Source organism: Piliocolobus tephrosceles, chromosome 4 (genome assembly GCF_002776525.5).
Source record: "Piliocolobus tephrosceles isolate RC106 chromosome 4, ASM277652v3, whole genome shotgun sequence".
NCBI classification, from domain to species: domain Eukaryota; kingdom Metazoa; phylum Chordata; class Mammalia; order Primates; family Cercopithecidae; genus Piliocolobus; species Piliocolobus tephrosceles.
Genome location: NC_045437.1, coordinates 114,321,953 through 114,342,878, shown reverse-complemented (window position 1 = coordinate 114,342,878; position 20,926 = coordinate 114,321,953). Strand labels below are relative to the sequence as shown.

General features: G+C 41.2%; 1 protein-coding gene across 2 annotated transcripts in view; it reads left to right on the top strand.

The window, feature by feature from the left end:
- Positions 1-20,926, top strand: part of SIMC1 (SUMO interacting motifs containing 1) — an 87,435-nt gene that overhangs the window by 19,922 nt on the left and 46,587 nt on the right. The window contains exons 1-2 of one of the 2 annotated variants that reach the window (XM_023185097.3): positions 5,942-6,105; positions 19,500-20,918. In XM_023185097.3, coding sequence (XP_023040865.1) covers positions 6,034-6,105; positions 19,500-20,918 — 1,491 coding nt within the window. In that variant the 5' untranslated portion in view covers positions 5,942-6,033. Of the gene's footprint in view, positions 1-5,941; positions 6,106-19,499; positions 20,919-20,926 lie in introns of those variants that run through there. The other variant, XM_023185096.2, reaches the window with a different exon arrangement.

Below are 20,926 nucleotides of genomic sequence, written 5' to 3'. Positions count from 1 at the left end.
TATTTATTTTTATTTTTTATTTTTTTTGAGACGGAGTCTCGCTCTGTCACCCAGGCTGGAGTGCAGTGGCCGGATCTCAGCTCACTACAAGCTCCACCTCCCGGGTTTACGCCATTCTCCTGCCTCAGCCTCCCGAGTAGCTGGGACTACAGGTGCCCGCCACCTCGCCCGGCTAGTTTTTTGTATTTTTTAGTAGAGACGGGGTTTCACCGTGTTAGCCAGGATGGTCTCGATCTCCTGACCTCGTGATCCGCCCGTCTCCGCCTCCCAAAGTGCTGGGATTACAGGCTTGAGCCACCACGCCTGGCCACTATAGGAGATTTAATAGCATCTCTGACCTCTACCCGCTAAATGCCTGCCAGTAGTAACCCCTCAACTTGTGACAATCAGAAGTGTCTCTAGACATTTCCAAATAGCCCCTGGATGGGGGGTGAAATTGTACCAGTTCAGAGCCACTGCATTAGTTTTGTAAGTTAATTAAAGGAGAATTAATGTCTTTACAATATTGTCTTTCTAAGCAGAAGTACAGTATAACTTCCATTTTATGAGATTTGCTTCTTGGTGATCAGTAAAACTATAAGACTTCCTGGGGTTTGGTGCCCTTTTGTGGAGCTAGTGTTTTGATTCTGAATGACTATGAGCTATGTAGGGTTAAATCAATGATGGTAAGCATCACATAATAAGAATAGCTGGCATTTATGCCAGGCACCATGTCAAGTGCTTTACTTCGATTAACTCATCATCTTCGCTGAAACCCCATGAGGTAGGTAGTATTATCATCCCTGTTTGGTAAATGAGGAAACTAAGGTAGGTTCAGCGAGATGCTAACTAGTAGAGCAGGTTTACCACCACTTGTCTCCATCTTTAAGATCCTGGGGCAAACTTTCAAACCTCATGCCAGGTTTCCAAGGGAACATCTGGTGGAGATGCTAGTAGTAAATGGTTAAGTGGAAAAAAGCAAGTCACAAAATGTAATTCTATTTTTTAAATGGATGGTTTTGAAAAAATAGACCCACCAGAGTTTTTTAATCTGAAAATTGTTTTTCAAAACTCCTTTTTTGTTTTTTTGGTTTTTTGTTTTGTTTTGTTTTGTTTTTTTGAGATAGAGTCTCGCTATGTCACCCAGGCTGGAGTGCAGTGGCACGATCGCGGCTCCCTGCAACCTCCACTTCCCAGGTTCAAGCAATTCTCCTGCCTCAGCCTCCTGAGTAGCTGGGATTACAGGCGTACACCACCGCACCAAGCTATATATTCTTTTAACTCTCATCAGGTACTTTAAAAAATTACCTTCTCTTTCTCAACCCCTTCCCCCAAATATTATAAGTTAGTGAACTTATTAATATAATATTCACTACAGCTGTATGGCGCTGCCATAGAATAGAAAGCAAAATTCATCTACATTTTGAATTTAATACATCAGATGTGAAATTAACTTGGGTCTTAAATCAAGTTCAGCTTCCTTGTAAGCCTGCAGATTACTTCCAACATCCCTCATTCATCCTGAGCTGTCTTTGGGAGGTTGGTGGGTCTGGCTACCCATGAAGGCAAAGTTTCCTTCCTGACTGGAAGAGATTTAGTTTTGTATTTTTATGTTAGCTAATTTGTCAAGTATTACCTTATTCCAGTGGGTCTTTTAATAACAGCTTTATTAAGGTATAATTCCATACCATACCATAAAATTCTCTTAGTTGTACAGCCATCACCACTATCTAATTTAGAACATTTACTTCATTCCAGAAGGAAACCCTGTACCCTCCAGTGGGTTCTCTGGTTTGCTTATGTTTTAAAGGTGCCTAATCATATCATTCAAAAAATAAATTTTTCTCATTTTAAATGATAAACATTAGGCTGGGCACGGTGGCTAATGCCAGTAATCCCAGCACTTTGGGAGGCTGAGGTGGACAGATCACTTGAGTCAGGAGTTCGAAACCAGCCTGGACAATATGGTAAAACCCCATCTCCACTAATACAAAAAAATTAGCCAGGCATGGTAGTCCAGCTACTTGGGAGGCTGAGGACTAAGAGTCGTTTGAACCCGGGAGGCAGATAGCTCCACTGCACACCAGCCTAGATGACAGAGCGAGACTCCATCTGAAAAAAAAATTATAAACATTATTTTTAAATTGTAAATAGGCCGGGCATGGTGACTCAGGCCTATAATCCCAACACTTTGGGAGGCCGGGACGGGCGGATCACTTGAGGTCAGGAGTTCGAGACCAGCCTGGCCAACATGGCGAAACCCTGTGTCTACTAAAAATACAAAAATTAGCTGGGAGTGGTGGCATACACCTGTAGTCTCATCTACTCTGGAGGCTGAGGCATGGCAATTGCTTGAACCTGGGAGGTGGAGGTTGCAGTGAGCCGAAATCATGCCACTGCACTCCAGCCTGTTCGACAGACCAAGACTCTATCTCAAAACTAATTATGATAATCATAAATTGTAAATAGAGGTAGGAAATTCTTATGTAAGAACCTGCCCCTGTTAATTTCTATTCTAGATTGCTACAGTTTTTGTGTATTGCTCCAGAAATTTTCCCTGTGTGTGCACAAACGTATATAAGTGTATAATTCTTTCCCAGTGGGGTCATACTAATTTTTTAAAACTACTTAATATATTATAGGCATTAAAATAAAAGCAAAAAGAAGATTTATATATATTAATATATATAAGTAGTATATATATTTTAAAATTAAAATATATATAATAGACATTTTAAAAATCTGTACCTCATTCAGACCATTATTCATGTTGCTCACAATGGTATTCCCAGTGCACAACATGGTGCCTGGTACATTGTAATATTCATTCAATAATCATTTTATCAGCTGCATGTTATTCTAATGTTAAAAAATGTTATTCTAATGTAAAAAAGTAATGTTAAATTACTCAGGAATGGAAAATCAAACATCATATGTTCTCACTCATAAGTGGGAGCTAGACTATGAGGATGCAAAGGCATAAGAATGACTTTGGCAACTCAGGAGGAAGAAGTGAGAAAGGGGCGAGGGATGAAAGACTACAAATTGGGTTCAGTGTATACTGCTTGGGTGGTAGGTACACCAAAACCTCACAAATCATCACCAAAGACCTTACTTGTATAACCTAATACCACCTATTCCCCAAAAACCTATGAAACTAAAAAGAAATTTTAATAAAAATTTTTAAAAACCTAAATTAGCCAATCTCTTATTGATTTTAATTTTTTTGCTGTTAGACTATGATATGATGAATCCTCTTGCATAGTCATTAAAATATGACTTTTTTCTCTGCATTTTATGGTTAAAAAAGGAAAAAAATGTTTGTAGGACAAGTTCCTTGCAGTGGAATTTTGAGGATAAAGAGTAATATGTCTTCTTTTATTTTAATATATACCACTATTGTGGACATTATGTCATTCCTTGTGAGATCCTAGTGTCTGAATCTCAGGATACTAGGAGTGTACAGAACTCCCACCTTCAGAGATACAATCTACTTCTATGTAAAGAAGCAGAAATGGTAAATGCTAACTTCCCCAGGCTCCGTTGCACCTAGTGCTAAGATGTGGGACCTAGGTTCTACCAGAAGCTGGTGACGGGAAGAAGCAGGGCCCAGGTGAACTCCAATTTAGTGAAGATGGCAGCAACAGTGGCAATTACATGCAGCAGTAGTAAAGTTCTTTGTTTTTTCTTTTCTTTTCTTTTTTCAGATAGAGTCTTGCTGTGTCACTCAGGCTGGAGTGCAGTAGCACAACCTCAACTCACTGCAGCCTCCACTGCCTGGGTTCAAGTGATTCTCCTGCCTCAGCTTCGTGAATAGCTGGGATTACAGGTGCACGCCACCATGCCTGGCTAATTTTTGTATTTTTACTAGAGACGGGGTTTCATCATGTCAGCCAGGCTGGTCTCAAGTGATCCGCCCACCTCAGCTTCCTAAAGTGCTGGGATTACAGGCACAAGCCACCACGCCCGACTGCTTTTTCTATTTCAAATGAAGTTATGAATAATCTTATCTGTTAGTTTTTAAAATCCCATTGGAATTTTGTTTGTAATTATTAAGCTTATAGATCAATTTGGGTAGAACAAATGCTTTTTAAAATTTAGATTTTTGTTATAAAAGGTGTATGATGGCTGGGTGGCTCACGCCTGTAATCCCAGCCAGCACTTTGGAAGGCCGAGGTGGGTGGATCACTTGAGGCTGGGAGTTTTGAGACCAGCCTGGCCAACATGGCGAAACCCCGTCTCTACTAAAAATACAAAAAGTAGCCAGGTGTAATGGCACGCACCTGTAATCCCAGCTACTCTGGAGGCTGAGGCAGGAGAATCACTTGAATCCGGGAGGCGGAAGTTGCAGTGGGCTGAGATCATGCCACTGCACTCCAGCCTGGGTGACAGAGCAAAACATAAAAGGAAAAAAAAAAAAAAAAGATTTATGAATAAGTAATTGAAGTAGACCTATATTCAATAAAGAAATAGAATCAGTAATTATTAGTAACCTTCCAAAACAGAAAGTACCAGCCCCAGATGGGTTGGTGAGTGAATTCCAACAAATATTTAAGGAATAAATGATGTAAATTCTCAACAATCTTTCAGAGAATAGAAGCAGAGGGACTACTCCCTAACTAACTCTGTGAGACCAAAATTACACTAATACCAAAACAAGACAAAATATAGACCAATATCTTTTATGAACACAGATGCAAAAATCCTCAATAAAATATTAGCAAATCAAATCCAACAATGTACAAAAAGAATTATACATCGTGACCAAGTAGGATTTCTCCCAGGTATGCACGGTCAACTCATCATTTGAAAATCAATTAAATCCATTAATGCAATTCACCACATCAGTAGGCTAAAGAAGAGAAATCACATGATCCCTTCAATAGATGCCAAAAAAGGATTTAACACCCATTCATGATTTAAAAAAAAAGAAACACCTTCCAGCAAACTAGGAATATAGTTCAACTTCAGAAAGAACATCTACAAAAACCTGCCACTAACATCATACCTAACGGTGCAAAACTTGAAGCATTCCTACTAAGATCAGGGATAAGGCAAGAATGTCTCCTCACTACCCCTTTTCAGCATTGTACTGGAAGTCCTAGCTAATGCGACAAGAAAACAGAAGAAAAGAAAGATACAGGGCCGGGCATGGTAGATCATGCCTGTAATCTGAGCACTTTGGGAGGCCAAGGCAGGCAGATTACTTGAGGCCAGGAATTCGAGACCATCCTGGCCAACGTGGTGAAATCTTGTCTCTACCAAAAATATACAAATCAGCCAGGCATGGTGGTGAGCACCTGTAGTCCTAGCTACTTGGGAGGCTGAGGCAGAAGAATCACTTGAACCCGGGAAGCAGAGGTTGCAATGAGCAGAGATTGCACCACTATGCCCCAGCCTGGGTGACAGAGTGAGACTCTGTCTCAAAAAAAACAAAAGATATGTGGATTGGGAAGAAAGAAAATTGTCTTTGTTCACTGAAGACATGATTTTATCTATGTAGAAAATCTCAAAGAATCTAGAAAAAACCTCTTGGAACTAACAAGCAATTATAATGAGTTTGCAGAGCACAAGGTTAACATACAAAAAAGTCAGTTCCTTCCTATATACCAACAATGAAAAAGTGGAATTTGAAACGAAAAATACATTACCATTTACATTAGCACTCTCAAAAATTGAACAAATAGACATAAATATAACAAAATATCTACAAGATCTTAATAAGGAAAACTACAAAACTGTAATGACAGGTATCAAAGAAGAACTACATAAATGGAGAAACATTTCATGTTTGTGAATAGGAAAACTCAGTGTCATCAAGATGTCAATTCTTCCTGATTTAATTGGTAGATTCAATGCAATCCCAATCAAAATCCCAGCAATTTGATCTGTGAACATCAACAAACTGATTGTAAAGTTTGTATGGAGGGACAAAATATTCAGAACAGCTGTCTTAGTTCATTTTGCATTGCTGTAAGGGAATACCTGAGGCTGAGTCATTTATAAAGAAAAGAGGTTTGTTTGGCTCATACTTCTGCAGGCTGAACAAGAAGCATGGCACCAGCATCTCCTTCTGGTGAGGACCTCAGGAAGCTTCCAACCATGGCAGAGGCGATTGGGGAGCAGGTATGTCTCATGGTGAGAGAAGGAGGAAGAGAAAAAGAACAATCATATTTTGCAGGAACTATGAGTGAGAACTGGCTCAATCCCTTGAGGATGGCACCATGACATTTATGAGGGATCCGTCCCCATAATTCCACCAGGTCCTACCTCCAACATTGGGGATCAAATTTTAACCGGACACTTGGAGGGGCCATTTATCCAAACTGTGTTATTCTTTCCCTGGCCCCCCAAATGTCATATCTTTCTCACATTGCAAAATACAATCATCCTTTCCCAATAGTTTCCAAAGTCTTAACTCATTCCGCTATCAATTAAAAAATGCAAAATCTCATCTGAGACTGAAGGCTAATTTCTTCCAGCTGTGAGCCTGTAAGATGAAAAGCAAGTTATTGAATTCTAAGATACAATGGTTATACAGGCATAGGGTAAACATTCCCATTCCAGAAGGAAAAAAATGGCCAAAAGAAAGGAATAATAGGCCTCATGCAAGTCCAGAATTCAGCAGGGCAGACATTAAATCTTAAAGCTCCAAAATAATCTCCCTTAACTCCATGTCCTGCATCCTGGGCACACTGGTGCAAGGGGTGGGCTCCTAAGGCCTTGGGCAGCCTCACCCCTTGGTTTTACTGGGGCACAGCCTATATGTCTACTCTCACAGGTGGGAGTTGTTCCTTTGGCTTTTCCAGGCTGAAAGTACAACCTGCTGGTGGCTCTACCACTCTGGGCTCTGGAGGGCAGCAGCCTTGTTCTACTAAGGAGTACCCCAGTGGGGATTCTGTGGGGGCTGCAACCCTACATCTCCCCTGGGCACTCCCCTAGTAGAGTCTCTCTGCGGGGGCTCTGCCCCTGTGGCAGGCTTCTGCCTGGGCATGCAGACTTTCTGATATATCTTCTGAAATCTAGGTGGAAACTGCCAGAATGCACTCTCCCATTCTGTGTGTCTACAGACTTAACACCACACAGAAGCTGCCAGGGCCTCTGATTGGCAGCCTGAGCCATGCCTGGGGTCTTTTGAGCCCTGACTGGGGCCTGAACGGCCTGAATTTGGATTGGGCTCCTGAAAGCATTCTGTCCTTCTAGGTCTCTAGGCCTTTTCCCCATTGTCTTGCTAATTTCTTTTGCAAGTGGTTACTCTTCAGCCCCTTTAAATTTCTCTCCTAAAAATGCTTGTTCCTTCCCTACCACAGGACTGTGTTGTAAATTTTTCAAACTTTTACACTCTGCTTTCCTTTTAAGTTGAAACCTTAGATCAGCCCTTTGCTCCCACATTTGATTGTGGACTGTGAGATTTAGAACAAAGCAATGATACTTGCTTTTACCGCTCCTATTCAGATGGTGCTGGAAGTCTCAACTGGTGCAATTAGTTAAGAAAAGGAAATAGGCCAGGCATGGTGGCTCATGCCTATAATCCCAGCACTTTGGGAGGCCAAGGAGGGAAGATTGCTTGGGCCCAGGAGTTCAAGACCAGCCTGAGCAACATAGGGAGATACCATTTCTACAAAAAAAGTAAAACAGGAAAGGGGAATAAAAGGCATACAGATTGGAAAAAAGAAATGAAACTGTCCCTATTTCCAAATGACATGATTGTCTATGCAGAAGATCTCAAGGAATATACCCACCCCCAACAACAACAACAACACAGCCCTCCTAGGACCTAATTGAGTGAGTTTAACAAAGTCACTGGATACAAATTCAACACAAGCCTTGACCAAGAATTTTTTCCTTCAGGAGTATAGCCAACTTAGAAGGACTCTCCACTTAAAAACAAACAGGATTCCGACCGAAACTAATTTTTCCTGCTAGCCAAGCTGGCAAGAATTAACAAAAGTCTCCAAAGAGTAAAATTAACCAAAAATTGTGAGCAGAAACTAGAATGGTAGGCAGCAAATCCTATTATCAATACCGTAAGTGGGTGATAAGCCTTGGGTCAGTAGTTTGCTGGTATAGGTGAATCTGACACTTCCAATTTATTAAGTCCAAAGCCCCAAAAGAAAAGTGTTCTGGTTTCTGAGCTTTCTTTGTTTTACTCTAAAATGTGAATAATGTTCACTTCACAATGTCTGAAAATAGGGTTAATTAGAAGGCTTGATGGAGTTGTTTCCTAGTTTCACTCTGCAGATGCCAAATAACGGGACGCCTTAGTAATCTGTGTTTCTCCTCCCTCTGGCAATCCAACTGTTAAAATTAGAAAGATAATTTGTTATCTGTGAAAGTTTAATTGGAGCAATATGTGATGGAAATGCAAATTACTTAATTAAGAGTTAGGGAGAGTATGAGAGAACAATGATATGAAAAATTAGCAAATATTATTAAATTAAATTTATTTATTAATTATGTGTTGGATCCAAGTACCTTATAGCTACCAAGGATACAGGATACAAAAAGAGGTTATTCTCAAATGGGGGAGAAGATAATTAAGTATCCTGCAAAATGCCTCATGATATGTGCTAAAGTAACATTAGTATGTACAGTGTGCTATGAAACTATCAAAGAGGGGAGCAACTAACTCTCTCCAAAGTTTGAAGAGCAGTGCAGTTGGATTCTATTTCCAATCTGTGAAACTCTCTCACCACACCTGTTAAAGTACTCTCTGAGGGCCCAGTGAAAAATCAGGCAGATACCAGAGAGGAATCTATTCATACAAGATAGCTGCGTAGGGTGATATCTGTGACTTTGCGGCTTTTTTAACTGGTTGCATTCCCCAGTCATTTGCAATTTGGGTGGCAGAAAGCTGAGATTTTATGGACTTGAAATGTTAGGGGACAGAGATCAAGGCTGGCAGAGCAAGAAATTACAGAGGAATCCCTGCAAACAAGAAAAATCATAAGAAGGGTGAACCACAAAATTTTAGTATAAGGACTGCTCAGGTGCTTGGCTGACAGCCAAATTATGTAGGCACAACAGAGGACCCCTCTGCCTCAAGAGGCTAGGTTAAAATAACAGCAGCTGGAAACCATGAGAACAAAGATATCAGTACCTATATTGTGCAAGGGAGACAAAGTTTGCAGTTCAAATCTAGGCAGGTTAAGTATTAATATCTACTAGAACAACAACAAAAATCCCACAGCAATTCAAACCCAGTGTCTAGGCATGCAAAGAAACAGAAGTGTGAATCGTACTCAAGGAAGGGGAAAGGGCAGTCAGTAGAAACTGACTCTGAGTGAGCCTAGTTGTTGGATTTAACAGAAACTTCAAAGCCCTTATTGTAAATGTGTTCAATGAATTAAAATATGACATCAATGAGTGGGTAGAAAATCTCAACCAAGAAATGGAAACTATAAAAATGGAAATTTGAGAGTTGAAAAATATAGTAACTGAACATTTTTAAAAATCTAAATAGCTTCAACAGTAGATTAGAAAACAAAGCAGATTGGCAAAAGCAGCCATGAAGTTCAAGCTAGATCAATAGAAATCACCCAGTTTCAAGAAACAGGGGAGAAAAAGCCGGAATAAAGTTGAAAAGAGATATGTAGGACAATATCAAACAATCCATTATAGGTATAATTAGAGTCTTAGAAGGAGCGGCAGCAGTGGATTATAGAAAATGTTTTAAAGAAATAATGACTGGAATTTTCTCACATTTTATGGGAAAAAATTAACTTACCCAAGAAGTATAGCAGACTGAAAGCAAGATAATCACAAAGAAAACCACTTACTGACTCTCCAGAGAAAAATGGTATGTTGTACATAGGGAACAATAGTGCAATTAACACCTCACTTCTTATCAGAAACCGTGAAGGTCAAAAGATATTGGACCAACATATTCAAATGATGGAAAAAAGAAAGCTTTCAGCCAAGAATTCTGCATCTGGAGAAATTATCCTTCAAATATAAGGGAATATTTTTGTACCCAATAACCATCCATTCTCTCCCAACCCCCTACTCCCCTTCCTAGCCTCTGGTAACCATCATTCTACTCACTATTGCCATGAGTCTAATTTTTACCTCCCACAAACAGTGAGGACGTGCAAAATTTGTCTTTCTGTGCCTAACTTATTTCACTTAACAGAATGCTGTCCAGTTCTGGAAGGTTATTAATAATTATTGATTCAACTTCTTTATTGGATATAGGTCTACTTAAATTATCTACTCATACACCTCTTTGTGTTTTTTTTTGACAGAGCCCTGCTCTGTCACCCAGGCTAGAGCACAGTGGTGTGATCTTGGCTCACTACAACCTCCGCCTCTAGGGTTCAAACGATTCTCAGGCCTTAGCCTCCTGAGTAGCTTGGATTATAGGTGCCTGCCACCATGACTGGCTGATTTTTAAATTTTTAGTAGAGACAGGGTTTCGCCATGTTGGCCAACATGAATAAGATCTAGTATTTGATAGCACAACAAGGTGACTACAGTAAGCAATATTTTATTATACATTTCAGAATGACTGAGGGAGTACAATTGGAATGTTCTTGACAAAGAAATGAATTCTTGAGGTGATGGATACTCATTTACCCTGATGTGATTATTACACATTATATAATGTCTCAAAATATTTTTGTCTCAAAATATCTCAGGTACCCCATAAATATATATAATATACAACTATTATATATATTATATTATATATATATGTATCTACTATGTACTTATAAAAAGAAAAAGAAAAAGCAAGGGCCAGGCACAGTGACTCACGCTGGTCATCCCACTACTTTGGGAGACCAAGGCAAGAGGATCCCTTGAGCCCAGGAGTTCAAGACCAGTCTGTAGTGACATCACGTCTCTATGAAAAAAAAAAAAAAAAGCTGGGCTTGGAGATACACACCTGCAGTCCCTGCTACACAGGAGGCTGAGGTCATAGGATCATGCTACTGCACTCCAGCCTGTGTGACATAGCAAGACCCCATCTCAAAAAACAAAAAGCAAGAATGTCTGTTCTTGGCACTTCTATTCAGAATTATACTGAATGCCTTAGCAATTGTAATAAGGCAAAAAAAAAAAAAATACAGATTGGAAAAGAAGTAAGACTTATTTGCAGACAGCACATATATAGCAATCCTAGGTTCCAAGATGGCCGAATAGGAATAACTCCAGTCTACAGCCCCCAGCGTAAGCAATGCAAAAGACAGGTGATTTCTGCATTTCCAACTGAGGTACTGGGTTCATGTCACTGGGGCTTGTCGGACAGTGGGTGCAGGACAGTAGGTGCAGCCCACCGAGTGACAGCCGAAGCAGGGCGAGGCATCACCTCACCCAGGAAGCACAAGGTGTCAGGGAATTCCATTTCCTAGCCAAGGGAAGCTGTGACAGACGGCACCTGGAAAATCGGGTCACTCTCACCCTAATACTGCGCTTTTCCAACGGTCTTAGCAAACGGCACACCAGGAGATTATATCCCGTGCCTGGCTTGGAGGGTCCCACGCCCATGGAGCCTCACTCATTGCTAGCACAGCAATCTGAGGTCGAACTGCAAGGTGGCAGCGAGGCTGGGGAGGAGCGCCGGCCATTGCTGAGGCTTGAGTAGGTAAACAAAGCAGCCAGGAAACTTGAACTGGGTGGAACCCACCGCAGCTCAAGGAGGCCTGCCTGCCTCTGTAGACTGTACCTCTGAGGGCAGGGCATAGCTGAACAAAAGGCAGCAAAATCTTCTGCAGACTTAAATGTCCCTGTCTGACAACTTTGAAGAGAGTAGTGGTTCTCCAAGCACCGAGTTTGAGATCTGAGAACGGCCAGACTGCCTCCTCAAGTGGGTCCCTGACCCCTGAGTAGCCTAACAGTGACGCACCTCTCAGTAGGGGCCAACTGACACCTCACACGACCAGGTGCCCCTCTGAGATGAAGCTTCCAGGGGAATGATCAGGCAGCAACATTTGCTATTCTGCAATATTTGCTGTTCTGCAGCCTCTGCTGGTGATACCTAGACAAACAGGGTGTGGGGTGGACCTCCAGCAAACTCCAACAGACTTGCAGCTAAGGGTCCTGACTGTTAGAAGGAAAACTAACAAACAGGACATCCACATCAAAACCCCATCTGTACATTACCATCATCAAAGATCAAAGGTAGATAAAACCACAAAGATGGGGAGAAACCAGAGCAGAAAAGCTGAAAATTCTAAAAATCAGAGCGCCTCTTCTCCTCCAAAGGAATGCAGCTCCTTGCCAGCAACAGAACAAAGCTGGACGGAGAATGACTTTGACGAGTTGACAGAAGAAGACTTCAGAAGATCAAACTTCTCCGAGCTAAAGGAGGATGTTCGAACCCAACGCAAAGAAGCAAAAAACCATGAAAAAAGATTGGATGAATGGCTAACTAGAATAACCAGTGTAGAGAAGTCCTTAAATGACCAGATGGAGCTGTAAACCATGGCACAAGAACTATGTGACGCATGCACAAGCTTCAGTAGCCGATTTGATCAACTGGAAGAAAGGTTATCAGTGATTGAAGATCAAATGAATGAAATGAAGCAAGAAGAGAAGTTTAGAGAAAAAAGAGTTAAAATAAACAAAGCCTCCAAGAAATATGGGACTATGTGAAAAGACCAAATCTACGTCTGATTGGTGTACCTGAAAGTGATGGGGAGAATGGAACCAAGTTGGAAAACACTCTTTAGAATATTATCCAGGAGAACTTCCCCAACCTAGCAAGGCAGGCCAACATTCAAATTCAGGAAATACAGAGAATGCCACAAAGATACTCCTCGACAAGAGCAATTCCAAGACACATAATTGTCAGATTCACCAAAGTTGAAAGGAAGGAAAAAATGTTACGGGCAGCCAGAGAGAAAGGTCGGGTTACCCACAAAGGGAAGCCCATCAAACTAACAGCAGATCTCTCGGTAGAAACTCTACAAGTCAGAAGAGAGTGGGGGCCAATATTTGACATTCTTAAAAGAATTTTCAACCTAGAATTTCATATCCAGCCAAACTAAGCTTCATAAGTGAAGGAGAAATAAAATCCTTTACAGACAAGCAAATGCTGGGAGATTTTGTCACCACCAGGCCTGCCTTACATGAGCTCCTGAAGGAAGCATTAAACATGGAAAGGAGCAACTGGTACCAGCCACTGCAAAAGCATACCAAATTGTAAAGACCATCGAGGCTAGGAAGAACTGCATCAACTAACAAGCAAAATAACCAGCTAACGTCATAATGACAGGATCAAATTCACACATAACAATATTAACCTTAAATGTAAATGGGCTAAATGCACCAGTTAAAAGACACAGACTGGCAAATTGGGTAAAGAGTCAAGACCAGTGTGCTGTATTCAGGAGACTCATATCACGTGCAGAGACACACATAGGCTGAAAATAAAGGGATAGAGGAAGATCTACCAAGCAAATGGAAAGCAAAAGAAAAGCAGGGATTGCAATCCTAGTCTCTGATAAAACAGACTTTGAACCAACAAAGATCAAAAGAGACAAAGAAGGCCATTACATAATGGTAAAGGGATCAATTCAACAAGAAGAGCTAACTATCCTAAATATATATGCACCCAATACAGGAGCACCCAGATTCATAAAGCAAGTCCTTAGAGACCTACAAAGAGACTTAGACTCCCACACAATAATAAGAGGAGACTTTAACACCCCATTGTCAACATTAGACAGATCAATGAGACAGAAAGTTAACATGAATATCCAGGAATTGAACTCAACTCTGCACCAAGCAGACCTAATAGACATCCACAGAATTCTCCACCCCAAATCAACAGAATATATGTTCTTCTCAGCACCACGTCGCACTTATTCCAAAATTGATCACATAGTTGAAAGTAAAGCACTTCTCAGCAAATATAAAAGAACAGAAAATATAATAAACTGTCTGTCAGACCACAGTGCAATCGAACTAGAACTCAGGATTAAGAAACTCACTCAAACGCTCAACTACATGGAAACTGAACAACCTGCTCCTGAATGAGCAGGTTACGTACCTTACTGGGTACATAACGAAATGAAGGCAGAAATAAAGATGTTCTTTGAAACCAGTGAGAACAAAGATACAACATACCAGAATCTCTGGGACACATTTAAAGCAGTGTGTAGAGGGAAATTTATAGCACTAAATGCCCACAAGAGAAAGCAGGAAAGATCTGAAATTGACACCCTAACATCACAATTAAAAGAACTGGAGAAGCAAGAACAAATGCATTCAAAAGGTAGCAGAAGGCAAGAAATAACTAAGGTCAGAGCAGAACTGAAGGAGATAGAGACACAAAAAACCCTTCAAAAAAATCAATGAATCCAGGAGCTGATTTTTTGAAAAGAAGAAAAGAGAGAAGATTCAAATAGACGCAATAAAAAATGATAAAATGGTTATCACCAGTGATCCCACAGAAAAACAAACTACCATCAGAGAATACTATAAGCACCTCTATGCAAATAAACTAGAAAATCTAGAAGAAATGGATAAATTCCTGGACACATACACCCTTCCAAGACTAAACCAGGAAGAAGTTGAATCCCTGAATAGACCAATAACAGGCTCTGAAATTGAGACAATGATTAATAGCCTACCAACCAAAAAATGTCCAGGACCAGATGGATTCACAGCCAAATTCTACCATAGGTACAAGGAGGAGCTGGTACCATTCCTTCTGAAACTATTCCAATCAATAGAAAAAGAGGGAATCCTCCCTAACTCATTTTAACAGGCCAGCATCTTCCTGATACCAAAGCCTGGCAGAGACACAACAAAAAAAAGAGAAGTTTAGACCAATATCCCTGATGAACATCGATGCAAAAATCCTCAATAAAATACTGGCAAACTGAATCCAGCAGCACATGAAAAAGCTTATCCACCATGATCAAGTGGGTTTCATCCCTGGGATGCAAGTCTTGTTCAATATACGCAGATCAATAAATGTAATCCATCATATAAATAGAACCAAAGACAGAAACCACATGATTATCTCAATAGATGCAGAAAAGGCCTTCGACAAAATCCAACAACCGTTCATGCTAAAAACTCACAATAAATTAGGTATTGATGAACGTATCTAGAGCTGTTTATGACAAACCCACAGCTAATATCATATTGAATGGGCAAAAACGGGAAGCATTCCCTTTTAATATGGGCACAAGACAGGGATGCCCTCTCTCACTACTCCTATTCAACATAGTGTTGGAAGTTCTGACCAGGACAATCAGGAGAAAGAAATAAAGGGTATTCAATTAGGAAAAGAGGAAGTCAAATTGTCCCTATTTGCAGATGACATGATTGTATATTTAGAAAACCCCATCGTCTCAGCCCAAAATCTCCTTAAGCTGATAAGCAACTTCAGCAAAGTCTCAGGATACAAAATCAATGTGAAAAAATCACAGGCATTCCTATACGCCAATAACAGACAAACAGAGAGCCAAATCCTGAATGAACTCCCATTCACAGTTGCTTCAAAGAGAATAAAATACCTAGGAATCCAACTTACAAGGGATGTGAAGGACCTCTTCAGGGAGAACTACAAACCACTGCTCAACAAAATAAAAGAGGACACAAGCAAATGGAAGCACACTCCATGCCCATGGATAGGAAGAATCAATTGTGAAAATGACCATACTGCCCAAGGTAATTTATAGATTCAGTGCCATCCCCATCAAGCTACCAATGACTTTCTTCACAGATTTGAAAAAAACTAAAGTTCATACGGAACCAAAAAAGAACCTGCATTGCCAAGACAATCCTAAACAAAAAGAACAAAGCTGGAGGCATCACACTACCTGACTTCAAACTATACTACAAGGCTACAGTGACCAAAACAACATGGTACTGGTACCAAAATAGAGATATAGACCAATGGAACAGAACAGAGCCCTCAGAAATAATACCACACATCTACAGCCATCTGATCTTTGACAAACCTGACAAAAACAAGAAATGGGGAAAGGATTCCCTATTTAATAAATGGTGCTGGGGAAACTGGCTAACCATATGTAGAAAGCTGAAACTGGATCCTTTCCTTACATCTTATACAAAAATTAACTCAAGATGGGTTAAAGACTTAAATGTTAGACCTAAAACCATAAAAACCCTGGAAGAAAACCTAGGCAATACTATTCAGGACATAGGCACGGGCAAGGATTTCATGTCTAAAACACCAAAAGCAATGGCAACTAAAGCCAAAATTGACAAATGGGATCTAATTAAACTAAAGAGCTTCTGCACATCAAAAGAAACTGCCATCAGAGTGAACAGGCAGCCTACAGAATGGGAGAAAATTTTTGCAATCTACCCATCTGACAAAGGGCTAATATCCAGAATCTACAAAGAATTAAAACAAATTTACAAGAAAAAATCAAACAACTCCATCAAAAAGCAGGTGAAGGATATGAACAGACACTTCTCAAAAGAAGACATTTATGCAGCCAACAGACACATGAAAAAATGCTCATCATCACTGGCTATCAAAGAAACGCAAATCGAAATCACAATGATACACCATCTCACACCAGTCAGAATGGCTATCATTAAAAAGTCAGGAAACAACAGGTGCTGGAGAGGATGTAGAGAAATAGGAACACTTTTACACTGTTGGTGGGACTGTAAACTAGTTCAACAATTGTGGAAGACAGCGTGGCGATTCCTCAAGGATCTAGAGCTAGAAATACCATTTGACCCAGCCATCCTATTACTGGGTATATACCCAAAGAATTATAAATCATGCTGTTATAAAGACAATGCACACGTATGTTTACTGTGGCACTTCGCAATAGCAAAGACTTGGAACCAACCCAAATGTCCATCAGTGATAGACTGGATTAAGAAAATGTGGCACATACACACCATGGAATACTATGCAGCGGTAAAAAAGGATGAGTTCATGTCCTTTGTAGGGACATGGATGAAGCTGGAAACCATCATTCTCAGCAAACCAAACACCGCATGTTCTCCCTCATAGGTGGGAATTGAAAAATGAGAACACTTGGACACAAGAAGGGGAACATCACACACCAGGGCCTGTCGTGGGGTGGGGAGACGGGGGAGGGATAGCATTAGGAGATATACCATACCTAATGTAAATGATGAGTTAATGGGTGCAGCACACCAACATGGCACATGTATACATATGTAACAAACCTGCACGTTGTGCACATGTATACTAGAACTTATAATAAAAAAGTAAAAAATAAAAATAAAAGTAAAATGTAAGCAAACACTTAAAAAATAAAATAAATTGAAAGAGTAAAAAAGGAAAAGAAAAAAAAGAAATCCTAAGGAATAGACAAAAAAGTTTACTCAAACTAGTATGTGAACTTAGCAAAGTTGCAGAATACAGTATTAATATACGCAAATCAAGTATATTTATAGTAGCGATGCATAATTGGAAAATGAAGTAAAAATACATTTCTATTTTCAATATCATTAAATTATTGAGGATAAAGAGAGAGGTTTGCATGGGTTCAGTGGAGACATGGTAGAGGAAGGGGTTAGTTTAACCTGGGAGGAGAAGTCATCTGAAAGGATTTCACACATAATGGTATCTGTGCTGTGTCTTGAAAGACAAAAAACTCCAAACAATCAAAGGGATAATAGTCATTCTAGGTAAAAGGACAAAAGCAGGCTGGGCGCGGTGGCTCAAGCATGTAATCCCAGCACTTTGGGAGGCCGAGGCGGGTGGATCACAAGGTCAGGAGATCGAGACCATCCTGGCTAATACAGTGAAACCCCTTCTCTACTAAAAAATACAAAAAACTAGCCGGGCAAGGTGGCAGGTGCCTGTAGTCCCAGCTACTTGGGAGGCTTAGGCGGGAGAATGGCATAAACCCGGGAGGCGGAACTTGCAATGAGTTGAGATCTGGCCAATGCACTCCAGCCTGGGCGACAGAGCGAGACTCCATCTCAAAAAAAAAAGGACAAAAGCAAACATTCCCAGGCCCTAGGTAATCTACCGTACCTAGCCAGTGATGGGTTTTAAATAGTCCAGGCACAGTGGCTCATGCCTGTAATCCCAACACTTTGGGAGGCCAAAGCGGGCGGATCGCCTGAGGTCAGGAGTTCGAGACCAGCCTGGCCAACATGGTGAAACCCCATCTCTACTAAAAATACAAAAATTAGTCTGGTGTGGTGGCATACACCTGTAATCCCAGCTACTTGGGAGGCTGAAGCAGGAGAATCGCTTGAACCCAGGAGGCAGAGTTTGCAGTGAGCCAAGATTGCACCACTGCACTCCAGCCTAGGCTGACAGAGCGAGACTCCATCTCAAGAAAAAATTAAATTAAATTAATAAATAAATGGGAGAGACCTGGTGATGTTGCATTTTAGCAGTTGGCTATGGGAGAGGAGTTGAGTTCAGACCTTTGATGGCCTTTCAACTATTCATGTTCAGTTCTACTAGCCATTGAGAGCCAAGCCACTGAAGGTGGTGATACCATATGGCTGCTTCCTAAGAATGAGGTGTTAGGTTTCACCAAGCAATCCCTATTCCAGGATGAGGGAATCCCTATTCCAGGATGCCAGCTTCTCACTTGACCCACTCAGAATTCTGTATTCTGCTTTGGTGCTGTTGACCATGGTGACCATCTATTAAGAGAAATAGCATGGTAGCTGTGAGAGCAGCAATAGTATTGCTAGCCTCAGGGCCCTAAAGTACCAATGGCAATAGTATCCAACTAAGTGAGAAGACACCTGGAAGATACAGCAATAGTTTTCCAGGCTTATGGTACAGAGGTTGATTACAATACCTCTGTACTGTATCATTAGGCTTTGTGAATAGCCTGATCAATTTGCCATGGAATGGAAGTGGATATCGGAAGTTTTCATTAATTTACTTACTTAGGGTTCAGACTTACACTATTGGTGTTATTACCCTTGTTATATTATCTTTCATATCTGTTTCTAGGCTGATTACGTATTGAATCAAGTTGTACATTCCTAGGCCTTCACAGGGAAAGAAATAGACAGATCTGTGTTTGAATGTCTGTCTCTGCTACTTAGCTGTATAATCTTAAGGTAGATAACTCCTCTGAACTCTAGTTTCCCCATCTGTATGATGGATTGATAATGCCTATCTTATCAGGTCGTTGTGAAAATTAAAGATATGTGAAAATACTCAAAGTTCTTAGCACATAGATTCTCTTACATTTGCTTCACTTCTTATTTAGCTTTTGTTGTAGGTTATCCTGTGTATTTGACCTTCCAAACAAAGGTTGCTTTTTGCTTTGTGACTTAAGGTTGGAATATCTCCTACTACTCCCCTGTCCTCCTCGAACCAGAAAAAAAAAAAAAAAAAAAAAAAAAATCCCACTATGATCCTAGTCATGTGCATGTAGCATTTGGAGAATTTAAGAAGGTATAGAAATTGACAGCTTTAGCAATACTATTGCTTATGTTATACAAGATGTATAACTTATCAGTGAGGTGAAATGGTAAAGTAATGCTTATCCTTAAAAGCTAAGACGTAAATCATCTCAGATAAAGCTAATACTGCCATCTTGACCTCTTCTCTTCATACAATCCTTCAACAGGACTTTATTGACTTAACTAGAGAGACCAGACCAAGGACAAAAGATCGCAATGGACTGTGTGTGATTGACCTGACAGAAGCTGAGGGAGAAAATAGACCTATTGCCACACTTGACTTAACTTTAGAACCTGTCACTCCTTCCCAGAAGGAGCCAACCAGTCTTCAGACATGTGCCCGCCTCTCTGGCAAAGAGGTGATGGAAGGGCAGGTGTACAGAAGCTCTCAGCCTACAGCACGGAGAATCATTAACAGTGATCCTGTAGATTTGGACCTAGTAGAAGAAAACACCTTTGTCGGTCCCCCACCCACTACATCCATCAGTGGAAACTCTGTTTATCCAACAGAGCCTAATTGCAGCTCAGCCACATTCATAGGTAACCTCAGCTTCTTGGCAAGCCTACAGCTGTCTTCAGATGTTAGCTCCCTCTCCCCAACAAGCAATAATAGCAGCAGCAGCAGCAGCAATCAAAAAGCACCCTTGCCATGCCCACAGCAAGATGTGCCTCGCCCACCACAAGCCTTGCCATGTGCCCTCCAAGCTTTGCCGTGCCCACTGAGAGCCTCACCTTGTCCACCACGAGCCTCCTCATGCCCACCACGAGCTTCGTCATGCCCATCACAAACCATGCAGTGCCAACTACCAGCTCTAACTCACCCACCTCAAGAAGTGCCATGCCCTGGGCAGAATATCCCAAGCCCACCTCAAGACTCATTATGGCATCCTCAACACTCACCAAGCCCACCTCAAGACTCTCTGGGCCTACCTCAAGATGTACCAGGCCCACCTCAAAACATATTGCTTCCACAAGATGTGGCATACATGCAAGACATGCTACAGTCACCAGGAGATGTACCACGGTCACCTGGAAACATGCCACCATCACCAGATGTGCCACAGTCATCAGGAGACATGCTAGGGTCACCAGAAGATGTGCCACAGTCATCAAGTGATGATTCACTGTTACCACATGTACCACCGTCACCAGGGGGCATGCCACACTTACCGGGAGATGTGTTACATTCACCTGGAGACAGGCCACACTCATCAGGGGATGTGACACACTCACCTCGAGACATCCCTCACTTACCAGGAGACAGGCCTGACTCTACCCAGAATGGTGTACAGAACCGTGACATGCCTATGGATATCTCAGTTCCGTCCTCTCCAAGCTGCTCTCCCAGCCCATTGTCTGAAACTCCCTTAGAGAAAGTTCCTTGGCTCTCTGTCATGGAAACCCCAGCCAGAAAAGAAATATCACTGTCAGAGCCTGCCAAACTCAGGTCTGCCCATGTACAAGCACGAATACCACAAGGTGGGTTGTACAACAGACCATGCCTGCATAGACTGAAGTACTTCTTACGACCTCCGGTTCATCACCTCTTCTTTCAGACACTAATACCGGATAAAGACACAAGAGAGGTAAGCTA